Consider the following 19,474-nt stretch of genomic DNA (forward strand, 5'->3'; position numbering starts at 1 on the left):
CCCATGTTAGGTGTAGAGATTACTTAAAAATAAAACCTTAAAAAAAAGAAAAGAAAATATCCTTCAAAAATGATGGTAGAAGAGTACATTTATCGTGATGAGCACTGAGTAATGTATAGAACTGTTGAGTCATTATATTGTATCTTGAAACAAATATAACACTATATGTTCATTATACTTGAATTTTTTTAATGGTACAAAAAAAGATGGTAGAATAAATATATTTACAGATAAAACCTGAGTTTGCCACCAGAAAACTTATACTACAAGAAATGTTAAAGGAAATTCTTCAGGCCAAAAGATAATGATATCAAATGGAAACTCAGATTTGCATGAAGAAATGAAGAGCACCCATAATAGTAAATGTATTATAGAATAGCAGCTGATATTTTCCCAGCACCTAAAATCTTACAGGACTTAACTGAGTTCATCACCCACTCCCTGCCTGATGATTTTTCAAAATGCCATTACAACAAAAGCAAAATGGGTGTTATCACAGTTGTTGTTTGTTTTTTTTCTTAAGATTTTATTTATTTATTTGAGAGCGAGAGAGCACACGTGAAGGGAGGAGGGGAAGTGGGAGAGGAAGAAGCAGACTCCCCACTGAACAGGGAGCCGACTTTAGGGCTCGATTCTAGGACCCTAGGATCATGACATGAGCTGAAGGCAGACGCTTAACTGCCTGAGCCACCCAGGTGCCCCATCATAGTTGTTTATATAGAAATTTAGGCAACATGAATTTAGTTGACCCAAAAGAATTATTTACTCTACTATTAAAGTGCAATTCAAGCTCCTTTTAAAAAACTCCTTTTCAGTGATAATTCACTGAAAAAAAAAAACCCTCAAATATTTATTCCCTCTTTTATAATAGGTCAAATTATATTGATTGTAATACTTTGGAATAGTCACACTTTTTGATCATCTTCTTGAATATAATAGAATCTTTGACTTATTTTGATATATTAAACAATTTGTGTTGAGTAATATCTTTCTGCTAAAAAAAATGAAGAAAGGGGGAAGGAAGGAATGAAAGGGAGAAAGGAGGGAGAAAGGAAGAGAAGGAGAAAGTTTCAGGGAGTATACACTCTTGAGTGTAGGTCAGCTCATTTCAAAGAAGATGAGAGAAGATTCTGCCATCCCAGCCCAGCCTACTGTTCGCTTGCCTATCTTAACAATAAAGCCTCAGTAAGTTAGAACTCAAAGTAGAAACCACTAGCTAAGAAGAGCTAAAAATGTGTTCCTTGCCCAAAGGCAGCACTCAAACAATAAAATAAAGCTGTGAAAGACACAAAATGTTATGCTACAAGTACTGGAGATTCACTTATCGCCAGAATCTTTGGAGTCATCAGGAGTTCTGCTTTTCATAGATCTAATTATTCTATAGTTTTCTTAAAAATCAAATGAAGACCTTAAACTTTTCTCATGCTTTTCTCTTCCCTTTCTTTCATTTCCTATTTTCTTCCCTTCCTATTCACTTTCTTTCCAACTTTTTTCCCTTCTCAGTCCTGCCCTGTCTTTTCCCTTCCTTCTCCATACAGGGTGATGATGGGGTGAAGGGGATGTTCTGCAGAGGCACATCAGGGCCCATGCCCACGCAGACAGAGTGAAAAGCAGGGAGATAAAGTCACGAGGAGGCTCATCAGTGGTGTGTACACTTGCACCAAAAGATGCAGATGGGGAGTGTGGGGGGCTGCATGGAGATGGTAGGTAAAGGAGACAATAAGATTAGGAGATTGATCCTATAGGAAAATAGATAAATCAATTGAGACCATCAATAATTATATGGAAAATAAAGAGAGCCAGATTTCTCACTGTTGCAGAAAGTGCTCCCAAGGAAAGTGAAAAGACCAGGAAAGAACCTTGATGTGTTGAGTTGGAACTAGAGGTATCAGTATAAAGGCATGGTTTTAAGATTTTCTTCAATGGAACTATGTCCAGATTATTCCTTCCTCAGTAGGCAATGAGCCAGTTGGCACTTACGATAGTGCCTGTAGAGATCTTAATTATAGTAGAGAAAGGGTAAAAAGTATTTTTCCTCTTTCTTTGTCTTAAAGATCATTGGCCAAAATCAAAGACTAAAAGAATAACTTAAGTGAGAATCTAATGAAAAAGAAAAAAAAAAAAACCAAAATGATAAAACACAGCGTCTATTTACATTAAAATTGTCCAGAGAATATATAATTCGATGAAAATATAATTTACCTCAGTGTGTATGTAATGCATGTAATAATTCAGTATATATGCACTACATAACAAAATATACTTCATCGTCAAGTCATGTTGGCAAATACAATAGGAAGAAGAGCCTACAGATTGAATGCAAGAAATAAAACCTCAGTGGAAGTTGAAAACAACATTCTGGCTGGCAGTAAAACTGCACAGCTGGTGCCATTTGGGGAATAAAAAGGAAAAATATTTTTAAAGCCTAGTGATTTTTTTTAGAAGGCTCTCAAAAAAACTCCAGTTTCTTAAAAACACTTTTTGTGAACTTGAAACCTTATGTTTTCTGTTTTCCCACAGATTTAATAGTTCTAATCAATATTCCAATGGGATTTTTCTTCCAGAACTTGAAAAATATGATAGTGAAAATCATGTATTATGATTAGGTAAGAATAGAAAGCAATAGGGAATGAGGAGGATAGCCTCGGCAATAATTCAGATATATTATAATATGAAATGCAGAGCACAGAAATAGACCTTGTTATAAGATTTAATGTAAGGAGGTGCCTGGCTGGCTCAGTCAGTAGAACATGTGACTCTTGATCTCAGGGGCTATGAATTCAAGCCTCATGTTGGGCCTGGAGCCTACTTTAAAAAAAAAAAAGAAGAAGACTTAATATAAGATAAAGAAGGAATTACAAATCAATGAGAAAGGAGAAAAGAAATAATGGCAATTTGTGAATTTTGAAAAAAAAGTCAATTTGTATTCACCTCACCCTGTATTCCCAAATAAAATTCCAATAGATTATATATTAGAACCTTTAAAAAATCAAAACCAAAGGAGAAAAAAGAAAACAAGAGTAAATACTGGTCAAATGTCTGATGAAACTTATTAAACACATAAGCAACATAATATTGACAATATAAAAATAATGCACCTAGAAAAATGAACTGAAATATAAAAGAAAATAACAAACTAGAAATAATTTCAATAGCAAAGATGACCAAAAAAAGTGCTATTTCTCTACTTTGCAAAAAGTTCATATAAATCAATAAGAAAACCACAAATGATACCAGCCAGTAATTATCAAATGAAGAAATAAAAATACCCAATAAAAAGTTAGAAAATGCCCTCATAACAAGTCAAAGAAAAAAAATAATTTAAAAAGCAACATTTCTACATAAAAAAACAAGATAATATTTGTGGGAGACTTTTACCTTGGAATCCTCCAGTAAACGTGCCCTGCTATACTCATGCCCTTGTGGAGTCCTCCCTACCTTGACGCTGGCCTCAACCATGTGACTTTCTTTGACCAATGAGACACTAGCAAGAGTGATACAAGCAAAAGTTTGATAAGGACTTGCATATTGGTACTACTCTTCTTGGAACGCTCCTTCTTGGAGGTCATCTGCCATCCTGGAAAGAAGATGGAGCTGTATCACTGAATCATTGGAGGCTGTATTGAGACTCTAGAGGATGAAAGGTCATCTTGGACATACCATACTCTGCTGAGCCCCCAGCTAAATAAACCATATATGAAGAATCTCAGCTATATCATAAAGAACAGAACCTCCCCCATCAACTCATGGGATTATGAGAAAAAAAAATCATTGTTGTCTTAAGTCACTAAGTTTTGGAAGACAATTTGTTACAAAGCAGTAGATGACTGATATAATTTTTCTTGCCATCTCACCAAAACAAAACTAACAAAAAGATACCATAGATTAAAAGCTTCTGCAAAGCACAGGAAATCACCAACAAAATAAAAATACAACCTACCAAATGAACAAAAATATTTGCAAATTCAAAATACATTTTTAAAAACTCATACAATAGCAAAAAAAACAAACAATCCAATTAAAAATGGGCAGAGGATCTGAATAGAAATTTTTTCAAAGATGTCTAGACAGACAACAGGTACATGAAAATGTGCTCAACAGGGCACCTTGGTAAGCATCCGACTCTTGATTTTTGGCTCAGGTCATGATCTCAGGGTTGTGAGATTAAGCCTCACATCCAGCTCCACACTCAGTGTGGAATCTGTTTGAGATTCTCTCTCTCCTTCTGCCCCCTGCCACCTCCCCCCACATGCTCTCTCTCGCTCTCTCAAAATTTAAAAAAAAAAAAAAAAAGAAAGAAAGAAAAGGTGCTCAACATCACTAATCATTAGGGAAATGCAAATCAAAACCACAATGAAATATCACTTCACCCTGTTAAAAAGGCTATCATCAAAAAGACAAGAAAAATAACTAACTAACTAACTAAATAAATAAATACTACTACTAATAATAATAAAAGACAAGAAATAACAAGTGTTTGCAAGGATGAAAACAGAACCCTTATGCACTGTTGGTGGAAATATAAATTGTTTCAGCCACTGTGGAAAGCAGTATGGCGATTCCTCTAAAAATTAAAAATAGAACTCTCATATGATCAAGCAGTCCCACTTCTGGGTATTTATCAGAAGGAAACAAAAACACTAACTCAAAAAGATATCAGCACCCCCATGTTCATTATTTACAATAGTCAAAACATGGAAAAAATCACATATGGAATGGAATATTACTGTGTAATGGAATATTACTCAGTCATAAAAAAGAAAAAAAGAAGAAAATCCTGCCATTTGCAACAACATGGATGGACCTTGAGGGTATTAGGCTAAGTGAAATAAATCAGACAGAAAAAGGCAAATACTATATGATTCCACTTATATGTGTATCTAAAAAACAGATGAACAAAACAAACAAAAAAAACCCCAAGTTCACGGATACAGAGAACATATTGGTGGTTGCCTGGGGGAGGGGTGGCAGCAAGGGGAACAAATGAGTGAAAGGGGACAAAGGTACAAACTTTCGGTTATAAAATAAATAAGTTCTAGGGATGTAATGCACAGCATGGTGACTATAGTGGATACTGTATTGCATATTTGAAAGTTGCTGGAAGAATAGATCTTAAAAGTTCTCATCACAAGAAAAAGTTTTTTGTAATTATGTGTAGTGGTAAATGTTAACTAGACTTATGGTCGTGATATCCACAACATATGCAAATACTGAATCATTATGTTGTACACCTGAAACTAACATGTTACGTGTCAATTATATCTCAATAAAAAATGATGATAACAATATATCAATAATGTATCTTTTTTCCCATAGAATTTGCTTGCCTGTGATTACCTATTTTGAGGCTGATTCTTAAAACAATGTAAGTACAGTGGTAATTTAAAAGACGTCGAATATGTATCGTTAGTGTTCTAAATGTACTTTTTAAAAAAAGATACCAAAGGGGCACCTGGGTGGCACAGTTGGTTGAGCGTCTGCCTTTGGCTCGGGTCATGATCTTAGGGTCCTGTGATCAAGACCCACATCAGGCTCCCTGCTCCATGGGGAATCTGCTTCTCCCTCTCCCTTTGCCTACTCCCCATGCTTGTGCTCTCTCGCTCTGTCAAATAAATAAATAAAATTAAAAAAAAAAAAGATACCAAAGGTTGGGGGGCCTGGGTGGCTCAGGTGGTTAATCATCTGACTCTCGATATGGCTTGAGTCTTAATCTCAGCATTGTGGGTTTGGGCCCCACGTTGGGCTCTACGCTGAGTGTAGAGCCTACATAAAAAAAAAAAAAAAAAGAGGGGCGCCTGGGTGGCACAGCGGTTGAGCGTCTGTCTTTGGCTTAGGGCGTGATCCCAGCGTTATGGGATTGAGCCCCACATCAGGCTCCTCCACTATGAGCCTGCTTCTTCCTCTCCCACTCCCCCTGCTTGTGTTCCCTCTCTCGCTGGCTGTCTCTCTCTGTTGAATAAATAAATAAAATCTTAAAAAAAAAAAAAAGAAAGAAAAAGAAAAAAGAAAGATACCAAAGGCACTGGAGAGTAAATTGGTACAGTATAACACTGTTAGTAAGTTATTTGGCAGTAAGTTTCAGCAATTTAAAAAATGTTCGTTGAACCCCCTGAACTCAGTAATTTCACTTCTAGAAATCTATTCAGAGGGGAAAAAAACAGTTGGCTACAAAAAAGTTTATAAATATGTTCATTGCATTACTATATATTGAGAAACAAAAACATCTATAGCCACATCACTTTACTATTCAGCTATCCTCATTAACATGACTTTATTATTCCACTGTCTTCATCAACATAACTTTACTATTCTAAGAAATTCTTGGAAGATAAGAGTTGGAAGTATCTTTATTTTTCATTTCTGGGATATCCTGCAAACACATTTAAAGAAACAACAGACTGGTCAACTTTTAAATAGATAAGACCAAACAACTGTTTTCTCTTCTAGTCTCCAAAACCTTAGCTTCAACGTTCACCTTACCTATACTCCAATCAATCCTAAACTATTATATGATTCTTACCCTGTCTTAGTCAATCCCTCTTACTGAAAAACCCACTTTAAATCAGATCCCCAAAAGCCTTATAAATCACCCAACCTGCTGTCATCCTTCTGAGATGCTAAGATTCTGTCAAGGTAGTGGTCTCCTTTATCGAGGTAAGCAATAAATTCAACTTTGCCTTATCACTGGATTGTTTTGGAAGTGTTTTGGGGGAGCTGGCATTCACCAATATGAAAGCAAAAGATGGAATAATATCCACACATAGTGTCTAATTAAAGGAGAGTTACTGTAGGGGCAGAAAATTTCTCCTTTCTTCCCTTCTATGGTTCTTTGCCTGGTCTAATAATTAAATTGACATGTGTAGATCAGCAGGACAAAAACAAACAAAATATACAGGAACCCCAGAAAAGTATGAAGACTCAATGGGCAACCAGTTAATTGAGGTTTATATAACATCCTGCAAAAGGAAAGGGATAGAGATTGGGGCCAACAAGAAGGGGCATGCCATTCACAGCAAGGCAGAGGAGATGTTTAGAGAACAAATGTTGCCCTGTCATGCAGATAAGTTTCTTAGACAAAAAGGTATCTCTGGGAATAGCTCTCTTTCTGGTACAGGACCCCTTTCCAAAGTAAATTATGGCAGTTGAAGGGGAGGTAAAAGCTTTTTCTGAATCTGCTGGGTTTTTTTTTTTTTTTAAGATATTATTTATTTATTTGACAGAGATAGAGACAGCCAGCGAGAGAGGGAACACAAGCAGGGGGAGTGGGAGAGGAAGAAGCAGGCTCATAGCGGAGGAGCCTGATGTGGGGCTCGATCCCATAACGCCGGGATCACGCCCTGAGCCGAAGCAGACGCTTAACCGCGGTGCCACCCAGGCACCCCGAATCTGCTGGGTTTTGATTCCTTTTAGGTCAAAATGATCCTCATGCTAAAGTGACATATTTTGGGGTGGTAAATTCTGCTCCCCTTCATTACTAAGTAAAATAGGGTATATTATTTCAAAGAAATAGAGAAATATGGAGTAAGTGGAAAATGCTTAGGTTATAAGTTAAACATAACAAAATCGTATTTATGATTCCAACTATGGGCTCTATGTAAGCACGTTAAGAAAAGAAGGAAGGGAGGGTGAGAGACAAAGAGGAAGGAAGGAAAGGAGTGAGAAAGACGAAGAGTACAGCTCAGTGTTTCCCTTTGAGTGTTGAAATATAAAATTTTTTCTTCTCTTATTTTCCAATTTTCTTTAATGAAAAAAGTTGTAATAATGAAAATATTTTGAAAAAATAGTAAGAACTAATTTTTAAAACAATATCAGTTAAACATATAAATAAGATGTAATGATCTTTCCCAGCTTTGCATGCAAAGGGTACAATGGCTATCATGGTATGTGAATGGGAGACGTGTAATTTGTGCAATGCTCTCTCTTCAGGCTATTAAAGTACACCAAGTTCCTCAACAATCAAAATTAAAAGATACTGGTTAGAAGAGAGACCCCAACTGGTAATTGAGGAAAATGAGAGACTAGTTCAGGCAGGTGCACTTCTCTGAATATAAATAATCACATTACATATTGTAAAATCAAGGTGGTTTCCATAATCCCCATAAATAATGGGCGCTCTCTTACTGTTCTGTAGATGTGACAAGATTAAAATTATTAATGTAAGCACAGCTTCTTTCTTTCTTTCCCCCCCATCTGCTTCCACGAAGCTTTCAGGTACTGCCTACATAATTAAGCTCTGTACTTCCTCCTTTAGGAATGGAGAAGAAAGGCCTGAAAAGAACCACTGTTCTCAGGGCACTGCATGTTTCTGGGAGCATGTGGCATTGTGCTCTAGAAGCAGGAAGAAAAGTAATAATCAGAGACTGAAAGCATTCTCTTAGGGTAGAGAGTGACAGATTTCTGGAATTTCAAAAGCACTGGAAATAGGAGTGGACAAAGGATTTAATAAGAGTTTCCATGAGCTAAGTAATTGGACCCCTTTAAACATCTGAGAGAGAAGCCCCTGGATGGCTCAGTCGGTTAAGCGTCCGACACTTGGTTTCCTCTCAGGTCATGATCTCCAGGTTGTGAGATCGAGCCCCATATTGGGTTCTGTGCTGGCAAATAGCCTGCTTGGAATTCTCTCCCCTCTCTCCCTCTCCCTCTAACCAAACACCTCTTTCTCTCCCTCTCTAAAAAAAAATAAATAAATAAACTTGTTGGGGAAAAAAATGTTTGAGAGAGACATGAATCAAGATTGGAATTTCTTTTGGAGATGTGTTGTAAATGTAACACCACTCCCACACTGAAGCACATGGGCTTCTTATTGCTTCATTACTGTTAAAAACATACATTAAATTCTGAATTAGTAAAGCAGTGTTGGTGATTTTTTTTTTTAGTATGCATACCAAAAATAGAAAACAGGATTGAAAAGCAACACTGGTTTTTTATTTAGAATATATACAAAGGAAACTCTGTACATGGTAGATAAGAGTACAGTGGCTGGAAAGGCATGTTTGATAGTGAAGAGGGGCTCCTTTATCTGGATCTACCACAGCAGATTTGTGGTATCAAACAATATTGTGTGATTTCTTGGTTACTTGGGGCCCAGCAAATGGGTGCTAGATAACATACACAAGTAATCCAGTTGATCGGAACACTGATCTTTTAAAAATGAATAAAGTGATCTCCTAGTATGCACGTGCATGCGTGCACGAATGCGTACACACACACACACACACACACACACACACACAGTGGCCTAATATGTACTTGACTAGAGTAAAACAGTTAATTTGAGAGCTGTGATTACTAAAGTTACAGAGCTCTAGAAGTTACAGAATTCTAGAGAAGAGAGACCACCACATCCTAGCCTGTGGTAATTTACCAGAATTCAGTGCTGGTCGGTATGGGCCAAACATTGCTACAGATATATTACAGCAAAATGTAACAAAGGAATAAATCTCTGATGCTGTTATGATCATTTGTAAATTACTGAGTATTGATTTAAAACTCATAGATGTGGAATGTTAGTCAATAACAATAATGAATCCCGTTCATGGGTTAGCAAATAGATTATTTCTTTGAAGAAATTTCGTATGTTGGGTGAGGTAATGCTGATGTGTCCCAACCAAAGCATATTCTTCATACATTGAAAGTTGATCATCTATTGGTGTAATCAGCCATAAATACTTAAGAAAATAGTCACATTAGGGGGGCACCTGGGCGGCACAGTGGTTAAGCGTCTGCCTTCGGCTCAGGGCGTGATCCCGGCGTTATGGGATCGAGCCCCACATCAGGCTCCTCCACTATGAGCCTGCTTCTTCCTCTCCCACTCCCCCTGCTTGTGTTCCCTCTCTCGCTGGCTGTCTCTATCTCTGTCAAATAAATAAATAAAATCTTAAAAAAAAAAAGAAAGAAAAGAAAATAGTCACATTAACATTGATCACATCAATCACATTGGTGATAAAAAATAAAATCAGTATTAGTAATGATAATCCAAACAGCCTATGTCTAAAGAATATTTGATGTTTGTTTATACATTTGTATATGTGTTCGGAATCATCTTAGCACATGACACATTACAGCATATACTCAACCACATAAAGGATCTAACGTCAAGCCATCTAAATAGGTTTGTTTTTCAAAATACCAAAAGACCTTATTTTACTACTACAAGCATACCTCGTCTTATTACCCTTCACTTTATTGCAGTTCACAGCTACTGCATTTTTTACAAATTGAAGGTTTGTGTAAACCCTGCAACAAGCAAGTCTGTTGGCAATACTTTACTACAGCATTTGCTCCCTTCATGTCTCTGTGTCACATTTCAGTAACTCTCACAGTATTTCAAACTTTGTCATTATTATTATATTTGTTATGGTGATCTGTGATCAGTGATGTTTAATGTTACTGTTTTAATTGATGGGAAGACACAAACTGCACCCATATAAGACAGTGAACTTAATCAATAAATGTGTATGTTCTGACTACTCTACCAACTGGCTGTTCCCCCATCTCTCTCCCTCTCCTTGGGCCTTCTTATTCTCTAAGACACAACAATATTGAAATTAGGCCAATTAATAACCCTACAGTGGCCTCTAAGTGTTCAAGTGAAAGGAAGAATCTCACCTCTCTCACTTTAAATCAAAAGCTAGAAATGATTAAGCTTAGTGAGGAAGGCATGTCAAAAGCACAGCCTTCTGTGCCAATTAGCCAATTAGCAAATGGAAAGGAAAAGTTCTTGAAGGAAATTAAAAATGCTATTCTAGTGAACAAATGAATGATAAGGAAGCAAAACAGTAATATGACTGCTTATTGACAATGCACCTGGTCACCCAAAAGCTTTGGTGGAAAAGTACAGTGAGATTCATGCTGTTTTCATGGCTAACACAACTTTCATTCTGCAGCCCATGGATCAAGCAGTCATTTCAACTCTCAAGTCTTCTTATTTAAGAAACACATGCCATGGGATGCCTGGGTGGCTCAGTTGGTAAAGTGTCTGCCTTCAGCTCACGTCATGATCCCAGGGCCCTGGAATCAAGTCCTGCATTGTGCTTCTTGCTCAGTGGGGAGCCTGTTTCTCACTCTGCCTGCAACTCCTCCTGCTTGTGCTCGCTCTCTCTTACTCTCTCTCTCTCTGACAAATAAGTAAAATCTTAAAAAAAAAAAAAAAAAGAAAAGAAAAGAAAAGAAAAAGAAAAGAAATACATTTCCTAAGACTAAAACTGTCACAGATGGCGATTCCTCTGATGGATCTGGGCAAAGTAAATTGAAAAATTTTTGGAAAGGATTCACCATTCCATTCCAGATGCCATTAAGAACCTTTGTGTCCGAGCCTCTCCTCTGGGGAACAGGAATGGGCCTGCACCTTAACAGGCCCTTTAAAACTTGGAGTTTTGAATCCCAGCCGCTGGCCAGAGATAAAATACAGGAGATCTGTGCCTCTGGGCATGCCAACAGCCTGGGTACAGACAGGTTAAGGACAGGGAACTGACAAAAACCCAGGACACAGGAGATGGTTCACCTTTCAAAAAAGACCTTCTAAGTTCCCCTCCCCGTGGACAAGAGGGCAGGGTTACGCCATTTTCTTCCTCCTTCACCGCCCCTCCCTCCCCCTGCCCACTAACACAGTGGGGTTTCAGAGAGAAACACAGCGCCTCTAGTGGAGGCTGGAGTCCCCTACACTAAACCCTATCCCCTTGTGCCTGGCAGGGGCATCTTTACAAGGGCAATTCAGCTTGTGGGCCAATGCAGCAGGCCTCTCCCTTAGAAGATCAACACAGGCCCCCACATGTATCAAGTCTACTGATTAAATAATACTCCCAAACATCAGCTTCTAGACGAAACAGACCAGGCTTGCTTCTTTTTTTTTTTTTTCTTTTTTTCCTCCTAATTTAAAAACTTTTTTAATTTCTTATTTTTCTATTTTTTATTTTTTATTCTTTAACTGTTATTTTATATATTTCTTTTTTTCCCTTTCCTCTTTATCTTTTTTTTTTTTTTTTTTTTGGTATCAGGCTTATAATTTTTGTTCATTTGTTGGTTTGTTTCCTTCTCTTATTTTTTTAATCAGGCTTCTTAATTTTTTTTCTCTTTTCTTCTTTCCCTACTTTTTTTCCTTCCTTCTTTCTTGTTTTTTAGAATCAGGCTTATGGTTTTTTGTTTGTCTGTTTGTTTGCATTTTTGTTCCTTTTCCTTTTCTATTATCTTGGATTAGGCTTTTTTTGTTTTGTTTTTTGTTTTCCTTTATTTTTTCTTCTTTTCATTTCTTTTTTCTTTTACAGGCTTATCTTGATAAACAAATCAAAGCACGCTTACTTAAAGGTCCAATCACTCCCCACTACAAGCAAGGAGGAACTCTATAGAGGAAGGACCAGTGGGAAAGAGCAGCCAAAACACAACAGCAGAGTGACACAGCACACACCAGAAACACTTCCTGAAGTAGTTGTTATTGATCTTCTGCTTAGATGATATGTCCATTGCTGTGAGTGGGGTGTTAATGTCCCCTACCATTATTGTATTATTATCAATGAATTTCTTTAATTTTGTTATTAATTGGTTTATATATTTGACTGCTTCCAAGTTAGGAGCATAAATATTTACAATGTTAGATCTTCTTGTTGGATAGACACTTTTATTATGATATAGTGTCCTTCTTCATCTCTTATTACAGTTTTTTTTTTTTTTTTGTTCTTCTTCTCCCTTTCTTTCCTGGACAAAATGATGAGATGGAGAAATTCACCCCAAAGGAAAGAACAGGAGGTAGTACTCATTGCCAGGGATTTAATTAATACAGATATAAGTAAGATGTCTGAACTAGAATTTAAAACAACTATTATAAAAATACTATTGGGGCTTGAAAAAACAATAGAAGACACTAGAGAATCCCTTACTGTAGAAATAAAAGAACTAAAATCTAGAAATAAATAAGGGACTCATTTTAGATCCAAAGACACCTCCAGATTGAAAGTGAGGGGGTCGAGAACCATTTATCATGCCAATGAACATCAAAAGAAAGCTGGAGTAGCCATTCTTATGTCAGACAAACTAGATTTTAAACCAAAAACTGTAATAAGAGATGAAGAAGGACACTATATCATAATAAAAGTGTCTATCCAACAAGAAGATCTAACATTGTAAATATTTATGCTCCTAACTTGGAAGCAGTCAAATATATAAACCAATTAATAACAAAATTAAAGAAATTCATTGATAATAATACAATAATGGTAGGGGACATTAACACCCCACTCACAGCAATGGCCATATGATCTAAGCAGAAGATCAACAAGGAAACAAGGGCTTTGAATGACACACTGGACCAGACGGACTTCACAGATATATTCAGAACATTTCAACCCAAAGCAGCAGAATACACATTCTTCTCAAGGGCGCATGGAACATTCTCCAGAATAGATCACATACTGGGTCATAAATCAGGTCTCAACTGGTACAAAAAGACTGAGATCATATCAAGCATATTTTCAGACCACAGTGCTTTAAAACTTGAAGTCGACCACAAGAAAAAATTTGGAAGGGCCACAAATACATGGAGGTTAAACATCATCCTACTAAATAATGAATGGGTCAACCAGGAAATTAAAGAAGAATTAAAAAATACGTGGAAGCAAGTGAAAATGAAAACACTACAGTTTTGGTCACAACCAAGACCAATGAAATACAAACAATTAAAAGATAATATTATGAGCAATTATATGCCAACAAATTAGGCAATCTGGAAGAAATGGACACATTCCTGGGGACATATAAGCTACCAAACTGAAAAAGCAGTAGAAAACCTGAACAGACCCATAACCAGCAGAGAAACTGAAGCAGAAATAAAAAATCTCCCAACAAACAAGAGTCCAGGGCCAGATGGCCTCCCAGGAGAATCCTACCAAACATTTAAAAAAGAATTAATACCTATTCTTCTAAACCGTTTCAAAAAGAAATGGAAGGAAAACTTCCAAACTCATTCTATGAGGCCAGCATTACCTTGATCCCAAAACCAGACAAAGACCCCCACTAAAAAGGGGAATTACAGACCAATATCCCTGATGAACATGGATGGAAAATTCTCACTAAGATACTAGCTAATAGGACATTAAACAGTACATTAAAAGGATTACTCACCATGATCAAGTAGGATTTATTCCTGGGCTGCAAAGGTGGTTCAACATCTGCAAATCAATCAGTGTGATACACCACACTAAAAAAAGAAAGAAGAACCATATGATTCTCTCAATAGATGCAGAGAAAGCATTTGATGAAATACAGTATCTTTTCTTGATAAAAATACTCCACCATGTAGGGATATAGGGAACATACCTCAATATCATAAAAGCCATATATGAAAAACCCACAGCAAATATCCTCAATGGGGAAAAACTGAGAGCTCTTCCCCTAAGATCAGGAGAACAACAGGGATATCCATTCTCACCACTGTTGTTCAACATAGTATTGAAAGTCCTGGCCTCAATCAGACAACAAAAAGAAATAAAAGGTATCCAAATCGGCAAAGAAGAAGTCAAACTTTCACTCTTCACAAACAACATGATACGCTATGTAGAAAACCCAAAAGACCTCACCCAAAAATTGCTAGAACTGATACGGGAATTCAACAAAGTCCCAGGATATAAAATCAATCCACAGAAGTCAGTTGCATTTCCATACACTGACAATGAAGCAGAAGAAAGAGAAATCAGGGAATCGATCCGATTTAAAATTGCGCCAAAAACCATTACATACCTAGGAATAAACCTAACCAAAAAGGTAAAGGATCTGTACTCAGAAAATTATAGAACACTTATGAAAGAAATTGAGGAAGACACAAAGAAATGCAAAAACATCCTATGCTCATGGATTGGAAGAACAAATATTGTTAAAATTTCTATGCTACCCAAAGGAATCTACACCCTCAATGCAATCGCTATCAAAAACCATCAGCATAGTCCATAGAGCTGGAACAATCCTAAAATTTATATGGAACCAGAAAAGATCCCAAATAGCCAAAGGAATGTTGAAAAAGAAAACCAAAGCTGGAGGCATCACAATGCCAGATCAAGCTATATTACAAAGCTGCAATCATTAAGAGTGTATGGTACTGGTACAAAAATGGACACATAGGTCAATGGAACAGAATAGAGAATCCAGAAATGGACCTTCAACTCTATGGTCAACTAATCTTCAACAGCACAGGAAAGAATATCCAATGGGAAAAAAGACAGTGTCTTAACAAATGGTGTTGGGAAAATTGGACATGCAGAAGAATGAAACTAGACCACTTTCTTACACCACACACAAAAATAAACTCAAAACGGATGAAAGACCTAAATATGAGGCAGGAACCCATCAAAATTCTAGAGGAGAACACAGAAGCAACCTCTTTGACCTTGGCTGCAGCAATTCCTTGCTAGACACATATTCAAAGGCAAGAGAAACAAAAGGGAAAATGATTATTGGGAGGTCATCAAGATATAAAGCTTTTTCACAGCAAAGGAAATAGTCAACAAAACTAAAAGGCAACCTATGGAATGGGAAAAGTTATTTGCAAATGTCTTATCAAATAAAGGTCTAGTATTCAAAATCTATAAAGAACTTATCAAACTCAATACCCAAAATCAAAATATTCATTCAAGAAATGGGCAGAAGACACGAACAGACATTTCTCCAAAGAAGACATCCAAATGGCCAACAGACACGTGAAAAAAAATGCTTCACATCACTCGGCATCAGTGAAATACAAATCAAAACCACAATGAGATACCACCTCACACTGGTCAGAATAGCTAAAATTAACAACTAAGGAAACAACAGATGTTGGTGAGGATGGGAAGAAAGGGGAACCCTCTAACACTGTTGGGGGGAATGCAAACTGGTGTAGCCACTCTGGAAAAAAGTATGGAGGTTCCTCAAAAAGTTAAAAATAGAGCTGCCTTATGACCCAGCAATTGTACTACTGGGTATTTATCCAAAGGATACAAACATAGTGATTCAAAGAGGCACAGGCACCCCAATGTTTATAGCAGCCATGTCCACAATAGCCAAACTATGGAAAGAGCCCAAATGTCCATCAACAGATGAATGGATAAAGATGTGGTATAAACACAATGGAATACTACTTAGCTATCAAAAAAATGAAATCTTGCCATTTGCAACAATATGGATGGAACTAGAGGGTATTTTGCTAAGTGAAATAAGTCAGTCAGAGAAAGACAAATACTGTATGATTTCACTCATATGTGGAATTTGAGAAACAAGACAGATGAACATAGGGGAAGGAAAGGAAAAATAAAAAGATGAAAATAGAGAGGGAGGCAAACCATAAGAGATACTTAACTATAGGAAACAAACTGAGGGTTGCTGGGGTGGGGGAGAGGTGGATGGAGGGATGGGGTAATTGGGTGATGGGGATGAAGGAGGGCACTTGAGGTAATGAGCACCAGGTGTTATATGTTGATGAATCCCTAAATTTTACCTCTGAAACTAATAATATAGTATATGTTAACTACACTGGAGTTAAGAATTTTTTTAAAAGAACCATTGTGATACACAGAAAGAGATAAAAATATCAGCAATAACAGGGTTTTGGATGAAGTTCCCTCATGGATGACTTTGAGGGGTTCAAGACTTTAGTGGAGGAAGTAACTGCAGATGTGGTGGAAATAGCAAGAGAACTAGAATTAAAGATGGGACTGAACTACTGCAATCTCATGATCAGATTCAAATGGATGAGGAGTTGCTTCATATAGATGAGCAAAGAAAGTGGATTCTTGAGATGAAATCTATTCCTGGTGAAGATGCTGTGAAGATCATTGAAATGACAACAAAGGATTTAGAATATTACATAAACTTAGCTGATAAAGTAGCTGCAGGGTTTGAGAATGATTCTAATTCTGAAAGAAGTTCTACTGTGTATAAAAAGATATCAAACAGCATTGCATGCTACAGAACAAGTGTCCATGAAAGGAAAAGTTAATCCATATGGCAAATTTATTGTGGTCTTATTTTAAGAAATTACCACAGCCAACTCATCATTCAGCAGCCACCACCCTGATCAGTCAGCAGCCATCAACATCAAGGCAAGACCCTCCATGAGCAAACGATTACAAGTAGCTCACTGAAAGCTCAGGTGATGGTTAGCATTTTTTAGCACTAAGATATTTTTAATTACTTATAACCGACACCACAGAAATACAAGGATTATAAGAGACTACCATGAAAAAGTATACGCTAACAAATTGACAACTTAGAAGAAACTGATAAATTCCAGAAATATACAATCTTCTGAGACTGAATCTTCTGAGACTAAAAAATTTGAACAGACCAATTACTAGTAGTGAAACTGAATCAGTAACCAAAGAACTCCCAGCAAACAAAAATCTAGGACCAGATGTATTCACAGATGAATTCTACCAAATGTTTAAAGGAAAGTTAATGCTTATTCTCCTCAAACTATACTAAAAAAAAGAGGAGGAGGGAGGAGGAGGAGGAGGAGGAAGAGGAGGAGGATGAGGAGGAGGAGGAGGGGGGGGAGGAGGAGGAGAAGGAAAGTTTCTAAATACAATCTATGTGGGGCGTCTGGGTGGCTCAGTTGGTTATGCGTCTGCCTTTGGTCAAGTCATGATCTTGGGGCCCTGGATCGAGCCCCGCATGGGGCTCCCTGCACAGCAAGGGAGTCTGCTTCTCCCTCTGCACCCCCACCTTGCTCATGCTCACTCACTCTCTCACTCTCTCAAAAATAAATAAATGAAATCTTTAAAAATACATCCATCCATACATACAGTCTATGAGGCCAGCATTACACTGATACCAAACCAGAAAAAAACACTACAAAAAAAGAAAACTACAGGTCAATATCCCTGACGAACATAGATGCAGAAATCTCCAACAAAATATTAACAAACCTCATTCAACGATACATTTATTAAAAGGATCACTCAGGGGCGCCTGGGTGGCTCAGTGGTTATGTCTGATTTTTGGTTTCAGCTGGGTCATGATCTCAGGTTGTGAGATCTAGCCATGCTTGGGGCTCTGTGCTCAAGGGGGAGTCTGCTTAAGATTCTTTCCCTCTCCCTCTGCCCATCCCCCTGCTCACTTACACTCTTTTTCCAATACGCACAAACATAAATAAGTAAATAGATGTACTACAATCATCATCATAATGTTACTGGGCTATTGCCTTAGGTGTTTGGTTTTTGGGTTTTGTTTTTGTTCCTTGTTTTGCCTTAGGTGTTTTTTTAATTTCAGTAGTCAGTCTATAGTAATAGATTTGGGGCGGTTTTTTTGTTTGTTTTTTTAAGATTTTATTTATTTATTTGACACAGAGAGAGAGAGCACAAGCAGGGGGAGTGGCAGGCAGAGGGAGAGGGAGTAGCAGACTCTCGTGAGCAGGGAGCCCAATGTGGCGCTCAAATCCCAGAACCCTGGGATCATGATCTGATCTGAAGGCAGATACTTAACCAACTGAGCCACCCAGGTGCCCCTGTAGTAATAGATTTGTAATAATTCATGCACATTGCCTGTTCTTCTTGTAATAACAAGCACAGCTGTTATCCATTTTCACATTCAAAATTACAACTGTGCCTCTATTTTTTTTTAAAAAACATCCTTTTTTTTTTTTTTTAAAGATTTTATTTATTTATTTGACAGAGATAGAGACAGCCAGCGAGAGAGGGAACACAAGGAGGGGGAGTGGGAGAGGAAGAAGCAGGCTCATAGCAGAGAAGCCTGATGTGGGGCTCGATCCCACAATGCCGGGATCACGCCCTGAGCTGAAGGCAGATGCTTAACCGCTGTGCCACCCAGGCACCCCTGTGCCTCTATTTTTTTTACACTATTAAAATACCATTGACTATACTGGTAAGGAAGAAGTTAAACTGTCACTATTTGCAGATAATCTGTACCTTTTATCTCCATAAGTTATTCATTACATAATTGGAAGCCTGTATCTCCCACTACCCTTCACCATTCTGCCAAGTGGGGGATTTTGCCAATTCCCCCACTTGCTTCCCCTCTGGCAACCATCAGCTTGTTCTCTGTATTTATGAATTTGTTTCTGCTTTTTTTGTTTTTTGTTTGCATTGCTTTTTAGATTCCACATATAAGTGAAATCATATGGTATTTGTTTTTCTCTGTCTGACTTATTTCACTTATTTCACCTATTTCATCTAGGTCTATTTATGTTATTGCAAATGGCAAGATATCATGCTTTTCTATGGCTGAGTAATATTTCATTGTAAATGTTTATACAAGAAGGGGTGGTATATATTCATTCCATTGCTTCCATATCTTGACTATTATAAATAGTGTTGCAATGAGCATAGAGGTGCAGATATCTTTTCAAGTTAGCGTTTTCATATTCTTTGGGTAAGTACTCAGAATGGAATTGCTGGGTCATATGGTATTTCTATTACTGATTTTTTGAGGAACCTCCATACTGTTTTCCATGGTGGCCATGCCATTTTACATTCCCACCAACTGTGCACAAGTGTTC

The 19,474-nt window shown here is 37.3% G+C and overlaps 1 protein-coding gene across 1 annotated transcript in view; it reads right to left on the minus strand.

Annotated features, from left to right (window-relative positions):
- LOC130541994 (histone-lysine N-methyltransferase 2B-like) overlaps positions 1-19,474 on the minus strand; it is a 57,961-nt gene that overhangs the window by 27,018 nt on the left and 11,469 nt on the right. The window contains exon 4 of the mRNA XM_057303890.1: positions 14,113-14,188. Coding sequence (XP_057159873.1) covers positions 14,118-14,188 — 71 coding nt within the window. The 3' untranslated portion in view covers positions 14,113-14,117. The remainder of the gene's footprint in view (positions 1-14,112; positions 14,189-19,474) is intronic.

The sequence above is a fragment of the Ursus arctos genome, unplaced genomic scaffold (assembly GCF_023065955.2).
Source record: "Ursus arctos isolate Adak ecotype North America unplaced genomic scaffold, UrsArc2.0 scaffold_29, whole genome shotgun sequence".
Lineage (NCBI taxonomy): Eukaryota > Metazoa > Chordata > Mammalia > Carnivora > Ursidae > Ursus > Ursus arctos.